Source organism: Capronia epimyces (assembly GCF_000585565.1).
Source record: "Capronia epimyces CBS 606.96 chromosome Unknown aczIQ-supercont1.3, whole genome shotgun sequence".
Taxonomy (NCBI): Eukaryota; Fungi; Ascomycota; class Eurotiomycetes; order Chaetothyriales; family Herpotrichiellaceae; genus Capronia; species Capronia epimyces.
This window is the reverse complement of record NW_006912906.1, coordinates 3273623-3299330: the sequence shown is the minus strand read 5'-3', so window position 1 is coordinate 3299330 and position 25708 is coordinate 3273623. Positions and strand designations below refer to the sequence as shown.

Here is a 25708-nt window from a genome sequence, read left to right as displayed (position 1 = left end):
GACACCCCTGCCCTTCCCAACTCGGCAGCAGCTTTGTACGCATACACAACGAACTTTCTCCCTGGCATGGACTTGCGCTGTTGTGATCGCTAATCAACCTCGACACCATTGCTCGCTCATCCTTGACGGCGGTGGCATCTCGCGACGACTGTCTCCATCCGCGCGCATCATGACTGTGTCCCGCGATCACAATCTTCTGGTTCATCAACTCTCATATCTGCTACTCTCCCCCTGGTGAACGCATCTTGCGCCTCCAGCCTGTCACTATGGCCCACGGTTCAATCGTAGAAGATTATTCCTCGGGCCAGGACCCTGACCCGTCGACAACATTCCGGCTGTCATCGAAAATCCAGCGCGAAATCGACGAAAACGAAATCTCTCGCCCCAAAGGCTACACGGTGTCATGGCACCACAACCCTGCTGTCGAAAACCACCACTTCGGCCAAACCCACCCCATGAAGCCCTGGCGCTTGACGCTGACCAAATCCCTTGTGCTGTCATACGGCATGCACACCGCCATGGACACGTACATCTCGCGCCCAGCGTCGAGGGATGAGATCGCCGAATTTCATAAGGATGAATACGTCGAGTTCCTCAATGTCGTGACCCCGCAAAATATCTACGAAATGTATCCCGAGCTCGCGACCGGCCCGCAGGGGTACACGTCCTCCATATTCGGCGTGGGCGAAGACTGCCCCATCTTCGACGGCCTGTACGACTTCTGCTCGAATTACGCGGGTGCGTCCATCGATGCGGCGCGCAAACTAGTCAACCACCAATCCGACATTGCCATCAACTGGAGTGGCGGGCTGCATCACGCCAAGAAAGCCGAAGCCTCAGGCTTCTGCTACGTCAACGACATTGTCCTCGCCATCCTGCAGCTCCTGCGCTACCACCCGCGGGTCTTGTATATCGACATCGACGTGCACCATGGCGACGGAGTCGAGCAGGCATTCTGGTCCACCGACCGGGTCATGTGCGTGTCGTTCCACAAATACGACAAGGAGGTTTTCTTTCCCGGCACAGGGCCCTTGGACTCCACCGGTCCCTTACATCCCGACAACCCTGGGAAGAACTACACCATCAACGTGCCGCTGAACGACGGGATAGACGACGAAGGCTACGCGTATCTGTTCCAGAATGTGATCGAGCCCACCATCAAAGTCTACCGCCCTACGGCGATCGTCCTGCAGTGCGGGGCCGACAGCCTGGGCCACGATCGACTGGGCTGCTTCAACCTCAACATCCGCGGCCATGGCAACTGCGTGAGTTTCGTCAAGAGCTTCCACATCCCCATGCTCGTCGTTGGGGGTGGTGGCTACACACCGCGCAATGTCGCACGCGCATGGGCCCATGAGACCTCCATCCTGATCGGCGCCGACAAAACCCTGAACCCAGCTCTGCCCGAGCACATGCCGTACCGCGAAGCCTTCCGCCGTGAAGGCCTCACCTTATTCCCTAACCTCAGCGGCTGGAGGAAGGAGAACATGAATACAAGGGCTGACATTGAACGCATCATCCGCCATGTGCGCGAGCAGCTGAGTTACATCCGGGGCGCCCCATCTGTGCAGATGCGCTATATCCCGCCTGATATCCAGGGGTGGAGGGCCGAGGTCGAGGAAGAACTGAAGGCGAACCGTCTGGAGAGGGATGAAGTCAAGGAGGAGAGAGATGGCGCTGGAGGTCTCCTGGCCAAGGCCAGTCGAAGAAGGGAGCTGGAACGCAACGGATTTGTGGGTGGCAACGCCAGGCTAGGCGATCTCATGGCTTAAAGAGGGCAAGGTCGAGAATCTATCGTGGATAGGGCATATGTATTAGGGCATATTATGGCAAGGTTTACATTCCGGCAGGGCGTAGGCGTAGGGTGCGATGAGGGTAAAATGGCATTCGGGGACACTTTTGCAAGACAAGACAACCTGGGCCCGCTAAGCGGGTTGTCATGGAATAACACCACATGGTGATGACAGATGGAGACATCGATGGTGTCTCTAGAGGAGGAATATCTATTATCTAGCCACCTGTGATCGTGTTCAAGCATACAGCCTGCATCTCAGGCCGTTGCAGGTCCCTTGCGACCCCAGTACATGTGATTTTCGTTCGCGAAAGGGTATCATCACGTCCCGTCCCGTCCCATCCCATGCCAGAAGCAGAGCTCTAGCCGCAGCTCAGTCGAGAATCCGGACGACTTTCCCGCTGAGACTCAAGCAACAGATGCCATCCATAAGGCATCGCAACGTGGATAAATCTTTGATGTAACGCCGTCGCCATGCTGGTGAGTCGAAAACACATGGCTATCAGACAGCCATGGATTGAATAAATGAATCGAAGTGAATCGAATTGACCAAAGCCCGGGCTTGGGGAGGCCGTTTGCTAAGAGAGCTCCAGATCCACATCCACTTTGGGCCCTGGGTTTCCATTAACCGTAGGACCATTCTCCTGCCCATCTTTGTATTTATTCTTCTCTTTCTCTTTGGAGCTGGGTTGTCCAGCACTAGCCTCGTCGTCTGCCCGCCTGAGCTGCACATACCACTGGTCGAAGTATTTGCAAGTGACCACATTGACAGGCCCACCATCACCGCAAATGTCGAACACGGGGCAGTGCATGCATGGCACTTCACTTGCTCCGCCTTGTCCAATGTCTTCCAGCTCTTGCTGTCGATACGCAGCCCTGCGAACACTCTCATGGCTATTAGCCTTGCGCTTTTCCAAGTGATGCTGCTCCAACAAATCATTAGGTGTTTTGAAGGATCGATACATGGTCACAGTATTGGCGATAGGGTCATCTGGGATCTCATCATCATTGGGACTGCGATGCATCTTGAACAGGCGATCGTCGTAGACCATGACCTCTAGTAATTGGTGAATTGCATTTTGAGGGAGGATAGTGGGCGTCACGTTGATGCTTAGAATATGGCTGGTGATGTCCCTCAGTGTGGGATATGATATCCAGCCAGCATCAAATGGTCGGTAAGATTTTTGAGGGGCTTGCTTCGGACCCTTAGCCTTATGCTGTCCTTCGTTATTCTTCACCGCTTTAGCCCTCTCATCGCCACGGCTTTCGAATCCTGCACTGGGGGCCTTGCGCTTCTGGCCGGGTGAAAGCGGCTCGTCCTCTTCGTCTTCGGGTTCGATAACTTGCCAACTCTGGGTGGAAACGTAGTGCTCGACGACTTTTGAAATGGTGTCCACGAGACCAATGTCGAGACGGCCTTCAGAGAACCAGGCCCCACCACTTGCTTCCTCGGATGGCTCCAATCCAGCCAGGATGTACATTTTTCGACCAGGGTTCTTGACATGTTTCATGGGCTTAATTAGACCTTTGGCCTCCAGGCTCTTGTACACCCGATCCAGCACCCTGCCATGGAGCGAGGAACGGAACTTGATCGTTTTGGTCCATATTCCCGAGGTTCCAGCGGCATCGATGATCAACAAGACGATTCCCTCGTCACGGGTGAGGCCTGCATAGCTGTAGTCATGGAAGTCAGGACTAGAAGTCAGATTCAAGGTGGTGTCTTATACTTTTTGGCTTTCTCTTGGTCAACTAATTCCCAGCCTATGGTACCCCCAGCTCGATCGTGGAGTCTGAATAGAGAGTTGTCGACCAGATGTGTAACAGAGGAGAGGAGGATGGAGAGGTCTCTATTGGGGATGATGCCGGCGGACAAAAGCTCTTCTTGACCGAAGACATGGCCAACATCGTGGTTTTTCCGACACCATTCATAGAGCGCTTCAGCGATGCGGTTTCGCCCTCCTCTTGGTAAGAACCCCGGCGTGGGGGAGGCGGCAACCTTTGGCGGCATTTTGGTGGATTGCTCACGAGATGCGCTATCGATGGGGGTAGAAATAGCTGAACATGATGGTCCAGCACAGATTGCTGAGCCACGGATTGACAGATGCAGGGCAGGTCTATTGTCACCGCGGCATGCTCACAGGGGAACCGTCTGTCAGTGAAGATCAAGTGCTTAAGAAAATAAACAGATGAGTGCGCCCACCCGACACTGAATTTTTGGCACAAATTCGGCGGCCCGAAGAGGTTAGTGGGGTCGGGCGCAGTTTGACTATGTTGTAAATGGCGTCGAAAGGAGTCAGAAGTGAGGCTGTCTTGTTGCCGCTGTACGGAGTATTTCTACAGGAAGAGCTATGGAGTGTCTATACGCGGGATAAACTGTTTGCGCTGGTGCGCTTGTCCTGTTGAGCAGACCTGGCTGGACCGTCTTGTTGTGTTCAGCCTTGTTGCGGAATGAGTCGCCCTTCACCGCCTTGCGCTTGGGGCCTCTATGCTTTCCCGGGTGACTTCAGGCTGCGGCGATGGGAGACGGTGGTCTGTGCGCCGAATTTTCTAGACAGTGCTTTGGGGGCCCGCAATCACCATACAGTGGATGACATCGAAGAGGACCAAAATACATAGCCCTGTGGCAGCCTCTGTACAACACCCAGCTCTTGAATCAGCTCCCATCACTCCATAGGATTGTATACTGTGTACCTCCTTACTTCTAACCATCTGTGTCGTTCATAGCCTCAAGCTTAACTAATTCCCGTCTCGACCATGGCCGACGCCCTCAAGGCTGAAGGCAACAAGGCTTTTGCTGCCAAAGATTACCAAACTGCCGCGTAAGTACCGTCAGTTACTACGACTCGTGGATACCACCTGACAGAACGAACAGTGAAAAGTTCTCCCAAGCTATCGAATTAGATCCCACAAATCACGTCCTCTACTCCAACCGATCCGGCGCATACGCTTCCCTCAGGGACTACCAGAAAGCTCTCGAAGATGCAGAAAAGACAGTAGAGATCAAATCCGACTGGGCGAAGGGTTGGGGACGTAAAGGCACTGCTCAGCATGGCTTGGGTGATCTTGTCGGCGCGAAAGACTCATTCGAACAGGCACTCAAACTTGAACCGTCCAATGCTCAAGCCAAGTCCGGTCTCGATGCTGTGAACAGAGCCATTGAGGCCGAGGCTCGTGCTGATGGCGCTGACGGCGCTGACTTGGGAGGTCTTGGAAACATCTTCAGTGACCCTCAACTCATCCAGAAACTAGCCAGCAACCCGAAGACTGCTCCCTTCCTCGCCGACCCACAGTTTGTGACCAAACTGCAACGGCTAGCCAAGAACCCTCAGGATATGGGCCAAGAGCTTGCTGACCCCCGATTCCTGCAGGTCATGGGTGTGCTACTGGGTGTTGACATGCAAATGGGTGCTCCGCCAGAAGGCGCATCGTCCAGAGCAGAAAATCCGGCGGACGCAGAAGAGGATGTGCCCATGCCAGACGCCCGACCTGAGTCAAACCCTCGCCCTGCCGAGAAGAAAGTACCCGAGCCCGAGCCTGAACCAGAAGAGGAGGACGAGGAGGCGATCGCAGCTAAGAAAGCAAAGGAAGAGGCCGAAAAGGAGAAAAAGTTGGGCAACGAGTTCTATAAGAAGCGACAATTTGATGAGGCCATTGGACATTACAGCAAGGCTTGGGAGCTACACAAGGACATCACATTTCTGACAAACCTCGCCGCCGCCAAATTCGAGCAGGGCGACTACCAAGGCTGCATTGAGGCTTGCGAAAAGGCCATTGAAGAAGGCCGACAGATTCTTGCAGACTTCAAGATCATCGCGAAAGCATTCGGACGCATCGGCTCTGCATATGAGAAGCTGGGTGATCTGCCAAAGGCCATCCACAACTACCAGAACTCGCTAACCGAGCACCGTACCCCGGAGATTCTCGCGAAGCTCAGGGCCGCTGAAAAGGCCCAAATCAAAGCCGAGAAAGATGCATACGTCGATCCTCAAAAGGCAGAAGAGGCACGTCTACTTGGAGCAGAGAGGTTCAAGAATGCAGATTGGCCTGGTGCTGTCGAGGCGTATACCGAACTGACGAAACGAGCGCCCGATGATCCTCGAGGCTACAGCAACCGAGCCGCGGCACTGATCAAGCTCCTAGAGTTCCCCAACGCCATTCAAGACTGCGACGAAGCAATCAAACGTGACTCCAAATTCATCAAAGCCTACCTCCGCAAAGCCCAGGCTCTATACGGGATGAAGGAGTATAACAAGTGCCTGGACGTGCTCACCGAGGCGGCGGATCACGATGAAGGAGGCAAAAACGCTCGCGAGATCGAGCAGCAGCAGCAAAAGGCCCTCGAGGCCATGTACGCAGCTCGCGCGGGCGAGACGGAGGAGGAGACCTCTGCGAGAATCCAAAAGGATCCACAGATCAGTAAGTGCCCGTGCTTACCCCTTTCCCATTCTGAATGGCGTCCCCCATAGGAATAGACCTCATCGCCCGAAGGAAAGATGCTGACGTGTGCGTTTGTGTTATAGTGGAAATCCTCTCCGATCCAATTCTGCAATCGATCTTGCAACAGGCCAAGAGCGATCCTGCAGCGCTGAACGAGCACATGAAGAACCCAGCCATCCGCACCAAGATCCAGAAACTGATCGCAGCTGGCGTCATCCGCCTTGGCCGGTAAACCCGGTTTGATTCAAGCTCAAGCTCTTCCAAGCTCCATACCCCATCAGCTACTGCTCCGACAAAAAGTCCTTGTGACATCTTATGTTCCTACCTATCGCATCGAACCCTTTAAAAGTGGAATTCGTTCCGTACCGCCGTGGAACGAATGGAGGAGAGCAAACGGCAATGAGAACGACTGAGGGGGATTTGTCACGTAGTTTGAACTGAACAACCGAGCCGGGAGGCCTGCCAGATGTGTCAAGGTCGTTGGTCTCTCAACCATGATGAGCATTTAGTGGGCTGTTTTGTTGCCGATTGATGTGACGAGAACAAGAAGTTAATCTCAGTAGTAATGAGGATCGAGCAGTTCATCTTTCACAAGTCACAGCGCAATACGCGACGCACCACACGAACTCGCATCAATATCTCTTGTTGTTTTGTCCGCTTCATGGACTTATCATGTGAACTCCCTCGAAAGACGTGTTCACTTCGCCCTTTCCTTTACCTGGTGTCCGATGTCATAGTGACGGTCCCATCCCAGTCGACATTCAAATAATAGCCAGTCTCATGTTCTTCATTATCATGTCAGCCGTGGAAGGTAAAGTGCCAGTGCACAAAATCCCAGCCTACGGCGAGGCAGCAAGTATCCTGCTAATCATCACCCAAGGTACTCGCCTTGGTCAAATGCAACGAGCCTTTGACGCCCACACTGGGACCGGTAGGGTCAACCTCATCAAGCTCCCTGCTTGCCTGCACAACAAGGAGACCGATGTTCTGCGCTTTCTCGTATACGGCCCTGCCGAGGCTCGTCGCCAAGAGCCCCAGTGTGCGAGAGTCGTTCCGACTGGAGCTTGCAGCCATAGCCATGGAGCTGGATAGTGAATGCTCGCCAGCGGATGCCGGAGTGGCGCGGCCGACTATGACGATCGTCTCAGCCCCGCTGGGTTGCGCAATGGCCGCGAGCACGGCTTCGAGGCCTGGGACATCAAGATCGACGACCGAGACTCTGTTCCGCAGACTCTCGGGGATACAAGCCCGAAGAAGGTCGAATTCGTGATCTGCTCGTGTCCTGAGGCCATGAAGTCCTGCTTCCTTGGGAGTCTCGTCAAACTCGTCAAGGTCACCCACGCGCGCGTTGAGTACTTGCAGGTCGACCGTCTCGTTTTTGGCCAGCTGCAGCCCCAAGCGCACAGCGAACAAATCATCATCGGTGCCCTGAAACAGCACCAAAAGTCTGTGCCTTTCACTGTCCGCAAGTTTGAACTGAACTGTAGAGTTTAAGTGCTCGACGGTGCTCTTTGCTGTCACGGTCCGGCTCAACGAGTGAGCGTGATGCTCCTGGAGAGGTGGTTCTACCCGCGGTGCTCCGTGTCTTGAAAGGATACTCTGGTCAATGAACACAGCAACATGGCAGGTTCGACGTGCTTGCTCGAACGTTTCAGTCACAAGGGCCCCGAATTCCTTGTTCGCGAGTGGATCTCCGGGCTTGTCATCAAAGATATTTGCATACTCTGACATGGATCCCGTCTCAGACCAAGGGATAATCACCAGGTCAGATCGAAGTTCATGCGCACGAGATAGGAGAGTGCTTGAGAACGAGTGTTGCGGTACAACAGCAATTTGGCCGGCAACAGCAATATCGCGAGACTGCCCAAATGTGCCAAAGGTTTTTATAACCGGATCTCGGCTGGCGAACTCCTTGATCTCGGCGACACGCATCACACTGGACCCTCGCTCTGTAAGTTGCATTAGGCGCAAGGCGTGAATTTGGAGCGGCCGTCGAAGGGTGGCCACTGAGTTCATGGCTTGTGTATTCTGCATGACCTCTCGATCTTTGGACAAAGGCGCGTTAACGACTGGGCGGGCAAGATCGTCAAGATCTTCCTGCTTGTGGGCGAAAAGCGACATCACGGTGAACAAGCTGGGAAGACCGTCCAGGCGAAGATAAACCAGTACTCTTTTCGCAACATTGATCTTAACCAAGGCGTCGGCTTCGCTGCTCTCGTCGGCGTTGGCGTCGCCGTCATGGCGAGTCGGGTTTCCATCCCAGTCAATTTTGCCTTGTTTCCACAGTTCCAGTTTCTGTTGGTACCAGGGCGGATACAGCCATGTCGTGAGAGGTGTTGTAGCAAAGGTGGTAACGAGTGCCATGACAACAAATATGGTGAACGTCCGAGTACTGAGGATCTTGGCTTGTAGACCAATGTTCAATACAATCAATTCGACCAGCCCTTTGCATGACATCAGGCAGCCAATGGTGAGGGACTCTCGCCAGACAAGGCCGTTCAGCCGCGACGCCAATGTACCACCGGCGATCTTCCCAAAGAAGGCAATTGCACAAACCCCAACCACGTATGCCCATGTGATTCCATTGTCCAAGAGGCCCAGATTCGTGCTTAGGCCAGACTGGGCGAAGTAAAGGGGTAAGAATAACACACTGACAAGATCTTCGAGTTTCTCCGTCAATTTGATTGCAAATCCTCCTTCGTGAGGTGCCATGAGGCCGATCATAAAAGCCCCAAAGATTGGATGAATGCCAATGATTCCGGTGAAGAAAGCCGAGGCCAGAACGAGCAGAACCGTCAATGCGACAACCGATTGGGTGGGGCCGTTGGCAAGGCTTCCTGTCCTTCTGAGAAGGTAAATGAAACCGGGCCTGACGGCGAAGGTCAAGAATAGAGTATACCCAACAGCGACAAGTAGAATCCACAAAGCGGTAAGTCCAGCGCCGGAATTGACGAGGGCAACGCAAAGGGCAAGCAGAATCCAGCCCGTCACATCGTTTCCAACTCCCGCCGAGAGAACAATAACACCAACAGGAGTGCTAAGCAGTTCCAGGGAGGTTAAGATACGGCAGAGGACAGGGAAAGCCTGGTGTTGGTTAGAAGGATGGACGGGTTATGTGGGTCTTTGGACTGACCGTGATAGCCATAGCCACACCAATGAAGAGCATATACACTCCAAAGCTGATAGGAGCTAGGTTGGCATCAGACCGAAACTCGTGGTATAGACCCCATGAGATTGCGGCTCCCAGACCGAAAGGCAGAGCCATCCCGGCAGCGCCAACACTCAAAGCGACGCGCCAGTTCCTGACAAGGAAACGCAAGTCTACCTCCAGACCAACAAGAAACAAAAACAGTACCAATCCGAGATTGGCGGCAAGAGAGAACGCGGGCATTGAGGCTGTGGGGAAAATATGCTCCGTGAAGCCTGGAATCCTGCCCATGATTGAAGGGCCCAATATGATACCGGTTATGACCTCGGCGATGACTCGAGGCTGTCGGAGATAGGCCAAAGGAAAGTGAATGATCCGAGTGAAAATGATGACAATGCTGGCTTGGATGATGAAGAGAATGATAGGGTTTTTAGGATCGTACCGAGTCGGATTCCCATGCTCAAAAATGCCGCCTTGAGGTGCCGCCCGGACGGTGCTGGTGCTCGAGGCTGCTGTCGCTTGAACAGTTTTGGTGAGAAGCTCGGTCACGGTAGCGGTAGCCATTGCGATAGCTGGTCCAGGACCAACAGCAGGGATGACAAGTTGTAGTTGGTCAATGGCTGCAATCGAGAAGGAGGAGGTGAGGTAGAGAGTAGGCGTTTATGCTGCAACAGTCATAGTGCCTGTGAGAGTGAGCGGCCAATGGTCATATGGTTCGAGGAGGTTCAGACCCCAGTATCGCAGAGAGCCACTAGACATGGGTGTTCAATAATGACCTGAGGACTCAGGAACCGTTGACACTCGATGCCTTTTTGTCTGTGAGACCAGCACTGCAGCTTGACCAATTGAGCTCGGTGGTGTGGTGTCAGGTGGGGGGAGGAGATTGAGGAATGAAATGGCCCCTGCTCTGCACATGCAGCCGAGAATCCTGTTGCCTGCTGAGCTCAGAGGACCCAGAGAACGCCATGCTCCAGTATGGACTATGGAGGAGCCGTGGGGCCCCTCACGGTGGTGGCGACCAACTGGTCGAAGACGGAGACCTTCCCAGAGGTTTGAATACTGGTAGACTTGAGACAGATAGAACACACTCCAGGGAGCTCCATTCGACTATGCTGCTGAAACTGATGATGATGATGATGATGTTGATGTTGTTATTGTTGTTTTATTGTTGCTGTCGTGCGTCGACCAGATCTGTAGCACAAAGGCCTGGTCGGTACGTCGCACGATCAACACCTCGAGCCATCCACGAGATGAGTCTTTGCAATTCTTTCGGTCAATCTATTGCTTCTGTCTACTTCGGGACATGTCATTCGTCTGTGTTCGATCCGTTGACTATTCACAACGGATTGAGCCGAACGCGAACCATGTCCTTGGCTAGCAATTCTGTTGTTATTCAGTGCTCAGCCGTAGGATGTCAATTGACGATCAATATATATATCCATCGCTAAAATGCTTCACATCATACATGTCGAATAATGCCGCAAGAAATAGAGATACGTATACAACCAGATGAGGTTGTTGTGTTCACCGATGCCGTTTCGACTTGTGCGCCAGCGGGCTGGCGGCCGATGGAAGAGCAGAAGGGCGTAGGGCGGCATGCCCCGACCGCTTTGGTGTCTGTATGCAAAATATGCACATATAGGGCTCTAGAATGCGCCGATTGTCGATGCCTACACATGTGCTATGCAGCCATTTGGTGCATGAATCACTGAAGATGATATATCAGCGTACGGGATCAAGGCACGGCAAGACCAGCAATTGGCGACATACCATTGTACCATTGGCACTGAACCATCCAGAACAGAAGAATTGCAGACACAGCGCATACTCATATTGCTGGTAAGGCTTTCCCTATCAGTACTGGGTGTCGCCAGATCTGGGTCGGTGATGGTAGTGGGCGAGGCGTTGTACATGGCATATTGGCTTTGTTGTAATGGTGGTGAGGAATGTAGATGTACTTGATTAGTGCCATCCCCTTGCGAAGAGTTAGATCTAGATCGGTCTTGAATGATTGCACGTAGTGCAAACTGCGCATTTCCGAACGGTCCATCTTCCGCCAAAGTGTCAGTTTCGATGCTTGGTCCTAAGAGTGGTCGCTTCCGTCGGGGTCCTTGATGCCCGTCCGACCCTCTTGTGTTCGAGAAGCTCGACACGGAGCCATTGTAGGGCGACTGTGTGGCAGAATTTGCCGACGCCATTGTAGAATGCGAATTGGTTTTCGCATGGCTATAGTGCCTGCTTAGACCAACATGGGCCTGAACAGATGGATCTCCATCTTCAGGAAAGGCAAAAGAGTTATCCTGGCTATGGAGAATGTGAAGGTCTGTTTCATCGAAAGATCCGGCATCGCTGCCTGATATCCCGCCCATGTCGATGTCGCGGGAGTTCTCGGTGAGAATCATCTTGGCGACACCATCTTCATCGATCGCTAGTGACAACGAGCCACGCTTGGTATTCGAGTTACGACTCGTGCTAAGAGTCCGCGATATGGGATCAGGGTTCGTCTTCAATGGGGACGATCGTCCAGGCCGATTTGGTCGATTCTGATCCAGTGTTATCGGTGAATTTCTGCTTCCCACGATATTCTGCGTTTGTAGGTTGAGAGTTCGCTCACCACGCACCCCCGTATGCGTCAGGCTCCTTTTCAGGCCAGGCCTGTTGTCCCTACGTGGGGAAACAGGTCGTCTCAGAGCCTCCATTACAGACCGAGTGATAGACGGTTGCTTCATGTCACCTTTTCGCAGCCGCTTAGTCTCTTGCTCCCGTCGAGACTCTTCGATCTGATGTGCATAAGCCGGTCTCTCAAGAGCCGGATTGTGTGCGAACATGTTTGAGTAATAGTCGGTAGCACCAAACCTGCGGGCTGGTGAGCTGAGGAACATACTGGGATTTTCAGCCTGTGGTGCAGGTAGCCGAGGCGAGGTGGTGAAAGGAGCAGGGAAAGTAGAACCGTTGGCGTGAGAGTAACCTGCTAAAGGTCGCATGACTGGTAAATCATAAGGCTGCTCTTCTAGTAGAGTTACTTGGGGAGCAAAGCTCGGCACCACGGTCGATGAGGAGGCGAACGACGAGCTCAACCCGGATGGGCTGAATTGGAATGGGTCTGGATACTGTTGTGGTAGAGACTGTGCCTCGAAGCCGACGTTCGAAGGGTCCCAGAAGAGCCTTTGGTCAGAATAGACCGGGACGGTAGCCGGACCCGAGAACTGATGTGCGTACAGCATGTCTGGGGAGAGTTGTAGACTTGGGAAAAGACCAGGGGATTGTTGCATGACTCTGCTAGGTGTTTCGGGGGGGCCCATAACGGGCCGCTGGTTTGCAGACATCATGAACGCCTCTTCACTTGTATAACGAAACAGATTCTCTTGTTGATTCTGAGCTCAAGTCCCCTTGTAAAGGGGAGCGGGATGCCTTTGTTTCAACAAAATTCGTTCCAGCAGTCTCCAGGTATAGTCGTTTGCAGGATACATGAACTGTTCGATCGGATCGGCTACCTGGTCGTAGGGTCTCCCAGCCTATCCAGATGAGCAAAAGATATGTTTCCTTCCCAATTCTTTCCTTCCTTATTGACGTTCTGACTGCCTTCTCTTTTGATGTTCACAACCAAATTCCGGTGAGGATCGGGTTCTAGAGGGGAGACTCGATTTGTCTTCGGGATTCGACTTGGGAAGTGCTTCGTTCAACACCAAACTATCTTGACAGTCTCTGCACATCTCTTTAGCACACGTTATCTGGTAGACAGAGCAACAATAATTTTTGGGTCTGGGATTCCATACTCTTTGACCAGGATCCACCCAAGTGTCCCACTTCGGAGGAGGTGACAGCATCCAGATTCACAAGTGAACGCTGCTACCAGCTTCTAGGTCTTGGTGGACGGCGGACAGTTCTTCTGGGAGGTTAAGTTTCGGCTGCGTGTCTCGCATGGGCTGCCAGAAAGGATCGGTTCGAGACGAGAGGACTATTTGGTCTGCAAATGTGTGAGGCCCGTTCTTTTGGGATTCGGATTGCCACAGGGGAGCAAGGTGGTTCAGGAAGGGTCACTGATGCGTTTGACAGCGAAGATCGAATATGGTGCATTCTCTCAGACGTCTACTTCCATCCCTTTTGATTCAACTGGAGTCATTTCAAAGGGCCCGGATGTCAGCCGCATGATTGGTCAGGTAGGAGCATGTATCGAGCTCGTAGAAGAGGCAGAAAAGGTTAAGCGTTGCATGGGCAGTCTGAGTTCGTGACGACCACCAGGGACAGCCCTGAGCATTTTAGGCTGCTCCGTACAGTGATATGTTAGGCTCGATGAGGTTGACATGCGGGTAAATAGTTGGTGTTGTGGAGGATTTTACGAGAAAGAGGCGGCTCAAGCTCGCCGGTGGCCTGAATTGGAGGTGCTGTGGGTAGAAAACACTAATTGGCACGCGACGGGCGAGGATGCCGGTGGTAGAAAGCTGAGACGCGGCAGGGCAGGACAGTTTCTGGTGGAGCTCAGTGAGCTCAACAAGCCCATGTTTGACTTGTTTAGGGGTGCAGTGCCCTGTTTGGCATTTAGGGTGCCTGCACTGGCTTGCTGAAGATCCCGCCTGCGCCCTGACTAGGAGGCACCTAGGAGGGCTTGACAGGCCTCAAGCGGGCGTCCCTCCATCAATCGACCACCTCGTAGCCCCTACTCCTGAGCTGTTTACGGACGTCGGATACAGATACCGTCCCACGACGCAGTCAAGTTCTTGAATGTTCCCTTCAGCGCCCTTCGCCAAATTCTCCCCAACTTTTCCATCGGCTCCGGCTATGGCTTTTGTTCTAATTTCCACACTGTGGGGGCCTTCGCTGCCGATCCGAGGGCTATCGATATGCCACCCAGCTCTTCGATGGTGTTATTATTTATGCCAGGGCGCGCGGAGAACTGACCCGTCGTCGCTGACTCCGAGACCCCAGGGTCTGCTTGAGACTCTCCTCTCCTCTCCCAGCAAGAAGAGCTTACGTCTTTGAGATTCGCAGCCTCCAAAGCTCTATCAGTGCTAGAATATGTCGCAACAATCGGCCGCTTATGCCACTGCTCATTGTCCGGGAACATTGTTTCAAGGTCTCCACGTTCGCAATGTACTCGCTTGGACAGTGCATCTAAGATTAGCGAATAGGGCTCCACCGTTGACCACCATCCCGGGGCTTTGAAAGAACCTTGGGGTTGGCCGGCTGGGCTAGTGGCGTCCGCTGCTCTGTGTGAGTTTACACCTTCTCTCAGCAGTGCCCTATCAACGGGGAGCTGCTGCCGAAGATGTTTGAAAGGTCACCAGGATTATATGCACATTTAGCGAGAAGCGGTTTCAAGAGGGTGCATATCTCTCGAAGGTGAAAAGAAAGGGGAGTTTGATTGCCGCTTCAAGCGTCCTCCAATCTACCAAATCGATGCTGTAGTTGTAGAGTCCTCGGCAGGCTCGATTCTGGTCAAGAGATACACTGTGCATTCCTACACAACTTTGTACAGATACTGCAGGTGAAGCTCCAGGTGAAGCTCCAGGTGTCAGACATCGTGGGCTCACCTAACACAACCAAGACTCGAGATAAGACCCCGTGAGAGCCGGACGGCGAACAGCGAACGGCAAATGCGGCTTCGTTTGGGGTTTCTGTGAGCGCCTCCGAAATACTGAGTCTGCCAGCGTTTATTGGTCTCTCAAACACCCTGCGGAAGTACTACTAGATCAAGATTCGGCGCTGTTCATAAATCTTCTCATGGGCATGTGATTTCAAATGTTCTCAGCCCAACGATTACCTGGTGCATAGGAGTATATCGCCGCTCCGTTTCTCGGAGTGTCATAAAGCCCCCTTCGGAGCCGGGTCGACCGCGATACTATGTACTTAAGAGACTGGTGAGGATTGATGTAGCGATTGTTTTGCCTACTCCTTGTCAAGCCGCTCAGTCTGCAAATAATTTATTCTCCGTCAGAGGTCTCTTCTTCCTCGATGGGCTCTACTATTAGGTTTGCTGCCCTCCCTATTATTTCCCCTACAGACCCTCCCTTCTCCAAGTCATACACGGTCCTCGGCATTGGGGAAACCAGTCGAAATCCGTACTCATGTTCGTAATTGACTGGTTCCTCAACTTCTTCTCCTATCGTGCCTGCGACCTGTCTCGCTTTGACAGCCTCGTAGCAATCGACAAATGCATAGAGCTCGTCCAAGTCCGCGTTGGAGTGGAACTTGCGGATGACCCGCTCACCAGAAGCCATGCGGATGCTAACTCGTATGGCATCATTCACCTCAGGCCCGGGTTCCTTCGGCAGTGACTGAGCCCGCCATTGCCTCCATTGAGCCATGTCTGCTCTTCTCTTCTCCACTTCGCGAGCTCGTTCTAGGGCCTCTTTCTCAGCTCGCGCTGCTGCCTCTTCCTCCTCTCGTCTCCGGCGGGCACGTTCACGATCTTGAGCAAGCGACCGTTCATAAGCCGAATCCTGCTCCTGTCGTAAATTGCGAGACGCCTGTTGTTCTGCCCGTTGAGCTCGGGCGGCGGCTAACTGTGCCTGAAGTGTCGTCATGGCGGTTCCGAGTTTTGCAACAAGCTCTGATGCAGGCATAGGCCCAGCTGCCCGCATGATGACGGTCATTGCCGTAGAGCCAGATTCGGTCGTCTGGCAAACTAGAGCGACGAATGGAAACTTGGTGCATTGCAAACTGGAGGAAACCTGGTATGCCTCGGGGTCCCGGACGTTGCCTCCCCAGAGGAACAGTTCATTTGCATGAGAATCCAGGAAGGATTTCATTTGGTTAGAAAGTAGCGTTTCTTGCACCCACGTAGTGTTCTCATCGTGACTGGGAGAAAGAAGGACAACAAGGAGAAACTTCAGATCCTTTTTCGCATTGTCAAGGCTCAAGTTGAACCCCGTTTCTACAAAGGGTAGGGTGTTTGTCCCATACTCTTCGCTGAACTCCCGTATAAACCTTCTCGTAGTTTCGGCCGGTGGCAAACCTCTTCGCACGGTCCTTGACTGCTGATATATCAGGCGATGGAAAAGTCTTGACATGAATGAGGGTACAAGGAACCCCAGAGGCGAGAGTATTGTGCTCAGGACGCGGTACATAATGTTGAATGGAGAGAAGAGGATGGAAAATAGAAACGAAGGACGGTATTGCGTTTCCGTTGCGATGGATGTGTCGACTCTTTCGACGGTGTCTTCGGGATTTTGACGAGGAGCAGGTTGTGTCGAAGAAAGCAGGGACTCGAATTGGAGGTTGGCAGTCTGTCGAGCGGCAGCAGGAGGCAATGCGGAACGAGCTTCTGCTAAAGGATCGGTGGCTGGCTCCCCGTCAAAGAAGCGGGCGATGGCGATCTGGACGTTCCATTCGCATCTTTGTAGCAAAGGAATGGCGGCGATTGGGTCCTGATCCGTCACTGCGGTGTAGGTCTGCAAGGCCTCCTGTTGAGAAGGACTCAGTTGGGAAATATCTTGAGAGGACATTTTCGAGGCTGCTTTCAGGGTAGAACTCGCAGGAGGTCGAACAGATGAGGCTATCGCTTGGAGGGGAAAGACATGCCCGATGTGCTGCCTGCTCCTGGCTTGAGGGAGGTTGGCTCACTGATAGAGTCTCATAGATAGGTATAGCTAAATATAACAGATGCGCTCTCTGGGCGGTCCACGGAGCGATGTCATACCTTCAAGTGCAGAGAAGAAGTGGGTAATGATGGCTTATAGTACTACGACTGCAGGAGACGCGAAACGCGGATAGCATGAAGTTGCACCGCCGCTCAGACCATCTGTCCCGCAGTCTGGTTGCTCATATCATCGACTCCTCGACTCTGACCTGACTTCCATTCATTCACCTTCTCGTCGCAGGCTCAGCCCTCGAACACTGGCCGCATCGTGTCAAATTTCCTATTCTTCTGCCATTTTGGATACTTCATATCGTCATGTGCATCCCCTCGCTTACTACTATACTGTGATTTCCAGCGTCCGCCTCAACACCATCACCCTCACCCGCCTACCCGAACGAACTCTTAAGATGCGGTAGATATCGCTTGTCTTGCGGGCGTTTCTATGAAGCGGATGGAGCCTCCTGCCATGTACAGAACCTCTCAGTAAACGATTATGGCCACAACTCTCAAGAACAATGTCGAAGACAAGCAAGCAGCTTTGTCCCCTCGACTCAAGGGTCGGGGTATGTGGACTCCGCCGGGCGACTCTGTCACCAGAGTTATTTCAATAGTGCCGTCCTTAGCTCTCCGAAGAGAATACGTGTTGCTGATACGTGGTCGTTGGTAGAAAATGCGAAGGATACGCTGTGTCGCAATGTCACGATTTATGGAAAGTGCCGCTATGAGGACAAGGGTAGACCACTCCAGGCTGTGTGGACTTGAGCAATTGTGACTGAAACAATTCAGGATGTGCCTTCAACCACAATATAGAAAGGTCGGCCTCCGAGAATGGACAGAATGACAGGTATAGCGTTCGGACTGCGGTTCAGATTGTATGCTGATACTCGCTTAGCCAGTCGAAGAAGACTCTGAACGTCGACTCTCCCAGTTTCACTCCTTCCTTCCTGTCTCCGAACGGTGCGAACGCTGCCATCAAAAAATCGGCCGGCATCTCCCCCAAGGCGGCAAGCGCTGCCCCTTTCATGCCCAAGGCCATCATCTCCCGTGAGCCGGAGTTTGCGATGACAAAAGCACATTATACCGGTGGCTGACATCTCATGCCAGGGTCTTCAAATGCAACACCCCTTCAGGATGCGCGAACGCCAGATTGGGCTATGGTTGACGTGCAGGAGTTTGTTCCTAGGCGGGCGCAGGAGCCGCCGTTAGTAAGTTGGCTTTGCAATCCTGATAATGACTCTTCTGTGGGGTATGGTTTCCTTACTGATGCCTTGTGTCGTTGCCTTTGATCAGACAAACGAGAATGAAATTCCTGTTGCGCATAATTTCGAAACGTTTCAACCTGGCCCCGCCCCGAATCCATACCTCGACCATGGCATAAACGGAGCTGCCTTCTTTCAAAGCAATCCAAGTTTCCAATTGCCGGTACCGTCTTTCTCAATCAAGCAATCGCTATGTCGCTAACCACTATAGGTGCAATATCACCAGTATGCACCCATCGGGCATCACAGCAGCAACCTTACCCCTTATCAGCGGACAGTGCACGACCTTTTCATTCCCAATGATTTGCGCGAAGAAATTCAGAAAAAGCTCGCCGCAACCCTTCAAACTCTACCAAGTATGCATTTTCAAGCCCAGATATGCACAAGCTTAACCACTGATATCATTTAGACTCGCAGTTGCCGAGTCACATCGAAAGCTATCATTCTCTGGTACCGCTTGACACCAATCATAAAAGCTCGACGATTTTCGGAGGCTACACTTCCTGGGTGTATAAAGCCCAATCCAGCACCAACGGTCAATATTATGCTCTTCGCCGAATTGAAGGTAATGGGGGCCTTTTGGATGCTTGGCTGTTTCTTTGTTAACTTCTAGCCAGGCTTCCGTTTGACGAACGAACTTGCCATCCGATCCGGGCAAGCATGGAAGAACGTGATCAGCGCCAGCGTCGTCCGGATTGTGGATGTCTTCACAAACCGTGGATTCGGCGATAGCTCGCTTTTTATAGCGACCGAATACCACCCCCTTTCCAAAACCCTGGCGGAGTACCACCACATAGGCCCAAATTGGGCACGGCCTGCCCGGAATATCAAAGAACAAGTCACGGAACCAACCTTGTGGAGTTATGTGGTCCAGATCGCATCGGCTCTCAAAGCAATCCACAGCAGCGGCCTTGCTGCCCGAGTCCTTGATCCCAGCAGAATCCTGGTGACGGGGAAAAACCGAATCCGACTCAATGGCTGCGGAGTCCTGGATGTGGTCCAGTTTGACAGCAGTAGTGGTGCACCCGTGTCCCAGCTGCAACGGCAGGATCTCGTGAATTTCGCATTAGTGATTCTGTCAATTGGCTCTGGAATCGCAGACGCCGGAGCGAACTTTGCGCGAAACATGGACATGTTTAAACGATTCTTCAAACCCGAGCTCCAAAACGCTGTTGTGTGGTTATATTCCGCTATGCAGAATCAAGAAAAGACGATCGACCAATTTGTCACATTGATTTCGAATCAGATGATTACAGCCTTCAATGCCGCCCTCCATACCGATGACACTTTATATTCGGAATTGAGCCGGGAAGTGGAGAACGCCCGCCTCGTCCGCCTCATGGCGAAGTTGGACTCTATCAACGAGCGCCCGGAGTACGAGCATGATCGCGCATGGTCAGAAAACGGCGAGAGGTATTACCTCAAACTATTCCGAGACTATGTCTTCCATCAGGTCGACGCCCAAAATCGCCCGGTCGTCGACATCGGACATATTGTCACATGCCTAAACAAACTGGATGCCGGTACAGACGAACGTATAACGTTGATTAGTCGCGATGAGCAGAGCTGTTTCATTGTCAGCTACCGAGAGTTGAAGAAGGGGGTAGAATCGGCTTTCCAGGATTTATTAAAGAGAAGCGCTCCGCTACGTTAGTAGCGAAGAGAATTATGGCGGACAAGTTATACAAGAGCGGGGAAGAGCAACTGATGGGAACGAATGACTGTGGTTTGTCGATTGGTGGTGATTGAACAATTCAGATGGTACGGAGCTAAGGCAAGATATGCAGAGTCACCGGGTGATGAGCAAGCTGGTTTAGTTGTGGGAAAGGCCAGGATCTAAAGTAGTAGTTGAATATAGACCCAAGACAAAAACCCAACGATTCTGAATCGCCGTTGCATTTAGTCTACAAGTTCTTTTCATTGCCAACTCCATGCGCAAACCGCGTTTAAGGGGCGCTGAAGAATTTGGCTTCAAGCCGCTGACATTGCACCTCGACCAGGCTGACTTGCGGATGCGCAAGCAGCGGATAGTCTCACTGTTGGCAACCTGATTGCGGGGACAGCATCGTAGACAGATACATGCCGGTCCTAGTACAAGTATACATGGCGAGGCAGATGGAGTTTCGAGTTCGAGATTCGTACTGAGCGAAGTGCTATTCTTCTGTTGGCTGCTGGAAAGGATTTTCAATTTCTTCACTTCCGTCCATCGGGGAGATCAGCACGAGTAGGGTTCCGCGAGCGACAACCAGACCCAGTGGCCTGGTGGTCTCATTCCCTTCATCATCTAGCACTCATCAGTCTCATCATTCCAAAGGCCTCTGCGGCTGGGGAGCACTCACCTCTCATGGTCTCTTTGACATCATCAAGCACCAGATTCATCAATTGATCGTAGCCTTTGAGGGTCCCGACGACTTGTAGACGTACAAAGTCAGCTCTCCACGAATCTCCAGAGGATGGGAGTGTAAACGTACTTTCTCTGCCGCCGTTGAATTTGACGTTGATCTGCTTGTCGACGTATTTAGTCAGGTCGAGAATATTTTCCTTCTTGGGCTTTTCATGAGATTGATTGGACTGGTGAGAGGCACTGCCACCACCTCGACCTCCGCCGCCTCGCCCCCCTCGATTTCCGCCGTGGCCTCCTCCACGACCGCCTCCTCGAAAATGACCTCGCTCGGACATCACTTGCTGCACTGCTATATCTGGGACGACCGGGGCGTGATTTTGTGGTTGTCGTGGAATAAGCAGGTTCGGTTAGTGTGAGATTGAGGATTTGCCCGATGCCAAAACAAGACTAACGCGGTTGGTGGATAATGCAGTGGTGGAGGGATTTGACGTCGGTCCTGTTTGACCTGTGGCTAACTAGGTAGAATGATGGGGGGGGTCGCTGGCTGCCTGTGTGTCGTGTTGGCCTGATGGGCGTCGGCGGCGTTTCTCGTTTCTAGGGTGGAGAGGAATGACTGAAATGCCGAACAAGCGAAAAATGGTAGGCAAATTAGGCAGTAGGAAAGGACGGTTTGGGGTGCGGTGGGTGGGAGGTTCGAAGGGACGGACGGGTTGGCGATGAATGGCTGCAGCCTGAGTTTCCGCCGACGCCAGTTAACCTTTTGCGGGCTGATCATTGGGCGGAGCGCCGCTCAGGATGGTGGCACAGACCGCAGCTGCAGCACCCCCTCCTCGCCCTCGGGCCTCCAGCCAACACGACAACTCGAGCTGAGAAATGGAAGAGAGCAAGAAAGGCCATTTGGCTAGGTACCTGGGTAGGTAGATGTGCTCGATATTATCATCAAGACGACAGCAACATCTGAGGACTTGCAAGGACATATTATTGTGTCCCCAGGTCTTCCCTCCAGCCCAACCCAGACACCTATTAATACTATAGGTCCAGGAGCTACCACCGAGGGTTGGTCACCTCCATCGCTGCCCAGCTAGCTTCCCGCCCACCACACGTCGGGCCAGTTCCAGAGCTCCTGCCGACAGTTGTAGCGGTTCCTCGACGAGCACGCAACGCGAGGCAACACACTCCTACATCCTGGTGTTTGGGAGAGAGAATGGCGGCCATCTTGGTTTGTGTTGCAATCAAAACAGCGGCTTCTCTCATCCCCTGGCGTCCCCGCGTCGTCCTCAGCATCTCGCCCATTGCTGATTCCGATTCCGCGGCCCGGAGGCCGCCCTGTCTTTTCACTGGTCGTTGTCCCGTTCTAAAATATGGTCGCCCATGCCGCCCTCCCACGGACCCAGCCCAGCAAGCCCGTGGCTGTCCTGCAGTGCAAGAGCATTAGTACAGTGGCCTTGTGCCGGGGCTGTGCTAGTAGGCTTAGGAGGCCTCACCACCCTCCACTCGAAGAATACTCTGTGTACCTGAAAGTATGGGTAGTCGTCCCTTCGCCGAGCCCCGCGAAAGCATCCCTACCGCACTCCGTACTCGCTACTAGAACAGCTAACTTAGTGGCAGTGTCCCTGCCTGCGCCTTTGTGATATGTTAGCGTGCCGACTGCCCTCCCTCTGCCTCTTGATTCTCCTCCCGTCCCAGATCGCTGCGAAGCACCACCTACTCAAGACTCTCGGTCACCTCTCGTCCTGCCATTCGCCATTCGCCACTCCTCCACCCTCCTCCGTACTCACTCACCCTTAGGCTTTCCGTCGGCCGACCTCCTGACCGTCCGCCGTTGCCCGACCTCAGCCATTCCTCCCCCTCCCGAAAGTCCGCACTACTAGTCCTACACCCCGACTCCCACACCAAGCTCCTCGTCTCTCTTCCTCCGTCCTCTTCTCCTTCTGACCCTCTGCCCACCTCCACCGAACGTCTCTCGGCACCTTTCTCCTTCGCTTGCGGCGCTGCAGCTCCAACACAGCTTTGCCTGTATCCAAGGCAACTGTGAGGAGCTGGACCAACACCGTCCCTGCATTCCTCCGCTCCCCTGTTTCACTCAAGCCTGCGACTGAGTTGAGCACGCGCAGCCCGGGCGCAGCGTAGCGCCGCGGCCACCTCCCATTCACACCACATCCATGCAACAGCCGAAGTGATGGAATCCTCCACCACCATGACTACCGAACATTCGTCCTCTCTCAAGCGGCCGCGCTCTCCCACTGAACACAACTCGCTCCCTGCTGCAAAGATTCCCCGAACCGCTGCAAATCATCTGCAGATTAACTATCTGGCCCGACAGCATAAAGAGACCATTCCGCTCGTCACTGTCAACGACAAGCTACCAGAAATAGCTCGTCTTCTGAGCGAATATGATGGAGTTATACAACGTCATGAGAGTATGGCCGGGAATTTGGGAGCATGCCCTCTCGGACCTATCTTGCTGAAGCGCTTCGAAAGATTGTTTGACGGCCCTCCCAAAGTGTTGAAATCGCACGCAAAGGATTCCAATGTCTCCTGGCTCGACGTGGTCGAATTTGCGCAGAACAATCCAAAACAATTCAACTTGGAAAGGACTCGCAATGGCATTAGAGTGTGCCAATTCTACACCAAGCAGTGTCGGGTCGAGATATCGGAGGAAGACTTTGTTCTCATTGCCAGTGGTATGCCCCAGAAGCTCATCCCACCCCAACCTATTCTGGAGGACGAAGAGAAGGAGCTCGGCGTTATGGATCTGTTGGACCGAAACCTGGGCCAAGTCATCCAGCTTGCAGATCAAGGTAGGCTGCTGGCGCTCCATCCTCTCGACATGGTATTATATTGACTAGCCACAGTTTCTGGTAGAGCCCGACAGTTGATCCATAAGATGAAGAACCGACGTAGCGCCATCCTAAGCCGACGTGAGCATGAGGCGGAGTCGGTGAGGAGAGGTGCTTTAGGGGCAGATGGGTCGCCTGTGTCCCCCGCCGAAACCAACGGAGTCCCCGCTGGCAAGCCCGTTAGGAGCATTGAGGTGTCCCAGTCGCCTCCTGTTGGATTTACTGCTGTCAATTTTAGACAGGCCGCCCCGGGAGATACAGAACCACGACCTTTCTTGGGGACGAGCGATGGCGTGAAACATCAAGGCGAGGATATGTACAACGCGTCGAACGCAAACATCACGATCATCAATGGCAAGTCAGTCAAGGACGCCTCACCTTCTGTCCGGGCCGAGATGATGAAGAAGTTCCTGACACCAGGCGAACGAGACGTTGGACTGAACGAGGACGCAGTTCGGCGTTCTTCGGTGGGTACCGCTCGTACAAACGCCATGCAAGCAGCGTCGACAGAAAGGGCTCGCTCTCATTCCGTCGAAGATCTCTCAGGCGGAACCCCAGGCAGCAAGAACCCACCCAGTGTGGCCATCCCCAATACACCCGCATCTCTATTGCCGCACATGAAACCATCCCCCTTCGAGAGGGATGATGGCGGACCGTTCAAGGCGGAAATGGTGCGAAGAATGGATAGTATGTGGAAAGGGGAGCGGATAATCCCTCCATGTGATCGCTGTCGAAGACTGCACATGGACTGTCTGAAGAACCTCACTGCATGCATGGGCTGTACCAAGAAGCATGCCAAATGCTCGTGGAAAGAAATCAAGGCTCACGAACTGCAACTGGCCGCGCGATCATCCTCACCGGAGAGAGACGTGGCAACGGCGGTGCCAGGTCCGGACACAGGCAACGCCCCACCGGTGTCCGCCGATGCGACCTTTGATGTGTCTCAACAATCGGACCAGTCAGCAGGGCCTGCTGGCATCGCAAGAACTTCCTTGACTCTGGCCCGGGAAAGCGGCGACGGGTTCACAGAGCGAGGAGCCAAAGAGTTGGAAGTAAGCAAGCCTAGTGAGCCGGCTCAACTCTACACAACGTCAGCCCGATTTGATGTCCGACCTCCGCCTTTGGCTCAGCAACTGCAGGATGCTGCGGAAGGGCGAATGACAGGTGGGCCGAATCCAGTTACTTCGCCGCGTTCGGCAGGTGAAAAGCGTTACGAGGAGGATGACGATGAAGGGGACCGGTTGCAGGCACTTGCAGCCCGAGTGTACCGTACCGCGTCTCAGAGTGGACATCGGCCGTCCTAGACGAGGTGACCTAGGTCAAGACACAATTTGGGAGGATCTTGCTGCTGGGCATCCCAGCATCTACTCTGTCACTGGAGACTTGGAGGAGCTACTTATGACGATTACTGGAAGAGACAATTGGGTGCTTGGCCACGGGATGAGTTGCATCACAAAAAGTCTGAGGAACAGGGTCAGTTTGGACGCATATAGGTAGAACGACTAGGACATGCTGGACTTATGTGGGGATATTGGCAGCTGTTGGTGACGATGCTTTGAAGACAATGGATGGCCTGATTGGTACTCGGTATTCTGGCAGAGTATACTGTAAGCGAGCAGCAATGTCTCGTGAGATGAATTAGTATACCGGACTTGGTGGACTCGAGCAGGACAATTATGTACTCCGTACAGTGTAATCTGTATGGTATCGTACAGAGGACTCCGTAGTATCATGTTTTATTGTATGCATTTCCCATGGGGAAGCTGACCAGTCACACCACCGGGTTTGCTAATATCTCATATACTCTCGTATTCGGAGTCACCACCCCCACTCCCCCTCGATGTGGGGAGAATTTTGTATGGGAGCCGAGTGCAATTGCCGATGTACCTCAGACCCTTCGGATAAGGTCAACACCGATGTCCAATCTTTCATTTCTCACTTCTCACTCCTGCCTGGCCTCCAGAGATTGTTCTTTCGATTCTTCTTTCGACCCTTCTCTCAAGACGGCTGCTTTGATTTGGCCACGCCGTGATTCGCCTGTCTGCTGGAAGTCTGCCCTACCGCCTCCGTAGCACTGACACTGACAAGTAACGCCGCATTTCGCACTTCCGATATTTTCTTCAGCTCTCTTGGTCTTTAGGTCCCCCACGAGAACGGAAGCGTTACGGGTAAGTCCTTGTAAATCCAAGATTTCTCTTGCCTGTGACTAACGTATGTATCGTCTAGACAGGACTACTCTCCTCTCCTTATAACCAACACTCCGGTCTGCCGAACAGATCTCTCACCAGCCTGCACCCTCTTACACAAGG

At 53.1% G+C, this 25708-nt stretch overlaps 9 protein-coding genes across 9 annotated transcripts; 4 read left to right on the top strand and 5 right to left on the bottom strand.

Annotated features, from left to right (window-relative positions):
• Positions 1-266: 266 nt before the first annotated feature.
• A1O3_04467 (histone deacetylase HOS2) lies at positions 267-1772 on the top strand (the record flags this gene model as incomplete). Its single annotated transcript, XM_007734596.1, has 1 exon — positions 267-1772. One exon carries the CDS (start codon positions 267-269, stop codon positions 1770-1772), a length of 1506 nt encoding a protein of 501 aa, XP_007732786.1.
• A 598-nt stretch (positions 1773-2370) lies between these two features.
• A1O3_04466 (uncharacterized protein) lies at positions 2371-3800 on the bottom strand (the record flags this gene model as incomplete). Its single annotated transcript, XM_007734595.1, has 2 exons — positions 2371-3466; positions 3520-3800. The coding sequence occupies 2 exons, from the start codon at positions 3798-3800 to the stop codon at positions 2371-2373; spliced, it is 1377 nt and encodes a 458-aa protein (XP_007732785.1).
• Positions 3801-4546: 746 nt separating this feature from the next.
• On the top strand, positions 4547-6461 carry A1O3_04465 (stress-induced-phosphoprotein 1; the record flags this gene model as incomplete). Its single annotated transcript, XM_007734594.1, has 3 exons — positions 4547-4611; positions 4665-6208; positions 6313-6461. The coding sequence occupies 3 exons, from the start codon at positions 4547-4549 to the stop codon at positions 6459-6461; spliced, it is 1758 nt and encodes a 585-aa protein (XP_007732784.1).
• Positions 6462-7093: 632 nt separating this feature from the next.
• On the bottom strand, positions 7094-9941 carry A1O3_04464 (uncharacterized protein; the record flags this gene model as incomplete). Its single annotated transcript, XM_007734593.1, has 2 exons — positions 7094-9313; positions 9363-9941. 2 exons carry the CDS (start codon positions 9939-9941, stop codon positions 7094-7096), a joined length of 2799 nt encoding a protein of 932 aa, XP_007732783.1.
• Positions 9942-10901: 960 nt separating this feature from the next.
• A1O3_04463 (uncharacterized protein) lies at positions 10902-12703 on the bottom strand (the record flags this gene model as incomplete). Its single annotated transcript, XM_007734592.1, has 2 exons — positions 10902-11085; positions 11148-12703. 2 exons carry the CDS (start codon positions 12701-12703, stop codon positions 10902-10904), a joined length of 1740 nt encoding a protein of 579 aa, XP_007732782.1.
• A 2595-nt stretch (positions 12704-15298) lies between these two features.
• On the bottom strand, positions 15299-16822 carry A1O3_04462 (uncharacterized protein; the record flags this gene model as incomplete). Its single annotated transcript, XM_007734591.1, has 1 exon — positions 15299-16822. One exon carries the CDS (start codon positions 16820-16822, stop codon positions 15299-15301), a length of 1524 nt encoding a protein of 507 aa, XP_007732781.1.
• Positions 16823-17449: 627 nt separating this feature from the next.
• Positions 17450-19869, top strand: A1O3_04461 (uncharacterized protein; the record flags this gene model as incomplete). Its single annotated transcript, XM_007734590.1, has 9 exons — positions 17450-17519; positions 17624-17689; positions 17743-17800; positions 17849-18000; positions 18061-18197; positions 18247-18378; positions 18427-18571; positions 18625-18780; positions 18833-19869. 9 exons carry the CDS (start codon positions 17450-17452, stop codon positions 19867-19869), a joined length of 1953 nt encoding a protein of 650 aa, XP_007732780.1.
• A 499-nt stretch (positions 19870-20368) lies between these two features.
• Positions 20369-20894, bottom strand: A1O3_04460 (small nuclear ribonucleoprotein; the record flags this gene model as incomplete). The annotated part of the gene is made up of 3 exons (XM_007734589.1): positions 20369-20505; positions 20555-20626; positions 20687-20894. The coding sequence occupies 3 exons, from the start codon at positions 20892-20894 to the stop codon at positions 20369-20371; spliced, it is 417 nt and encodes a 138-aa protein (XP_007732779.1).
• A 1844-nt stretch (positions 20895-22738) lies between these two features.
• Positions 22739-24703, top strand: A1O3_04459 (uncharacterized protein; the record flags this gene model as incomplete). The annotated part of the gene is made up of 2 exons (XM_007734588.1): positions 22739-23360; positions 23415-24703. The coding sequence occupies 2 exons, from the start codon at positions 22739-22741 to the stop codon at positions 24701-24703; spliced, it is 1911 nt and encodes a 636-aa protein (XP_007732778.1).
• Between the last annotated feature and the right edge of the window lie 1005 nt (positions 24704-25708).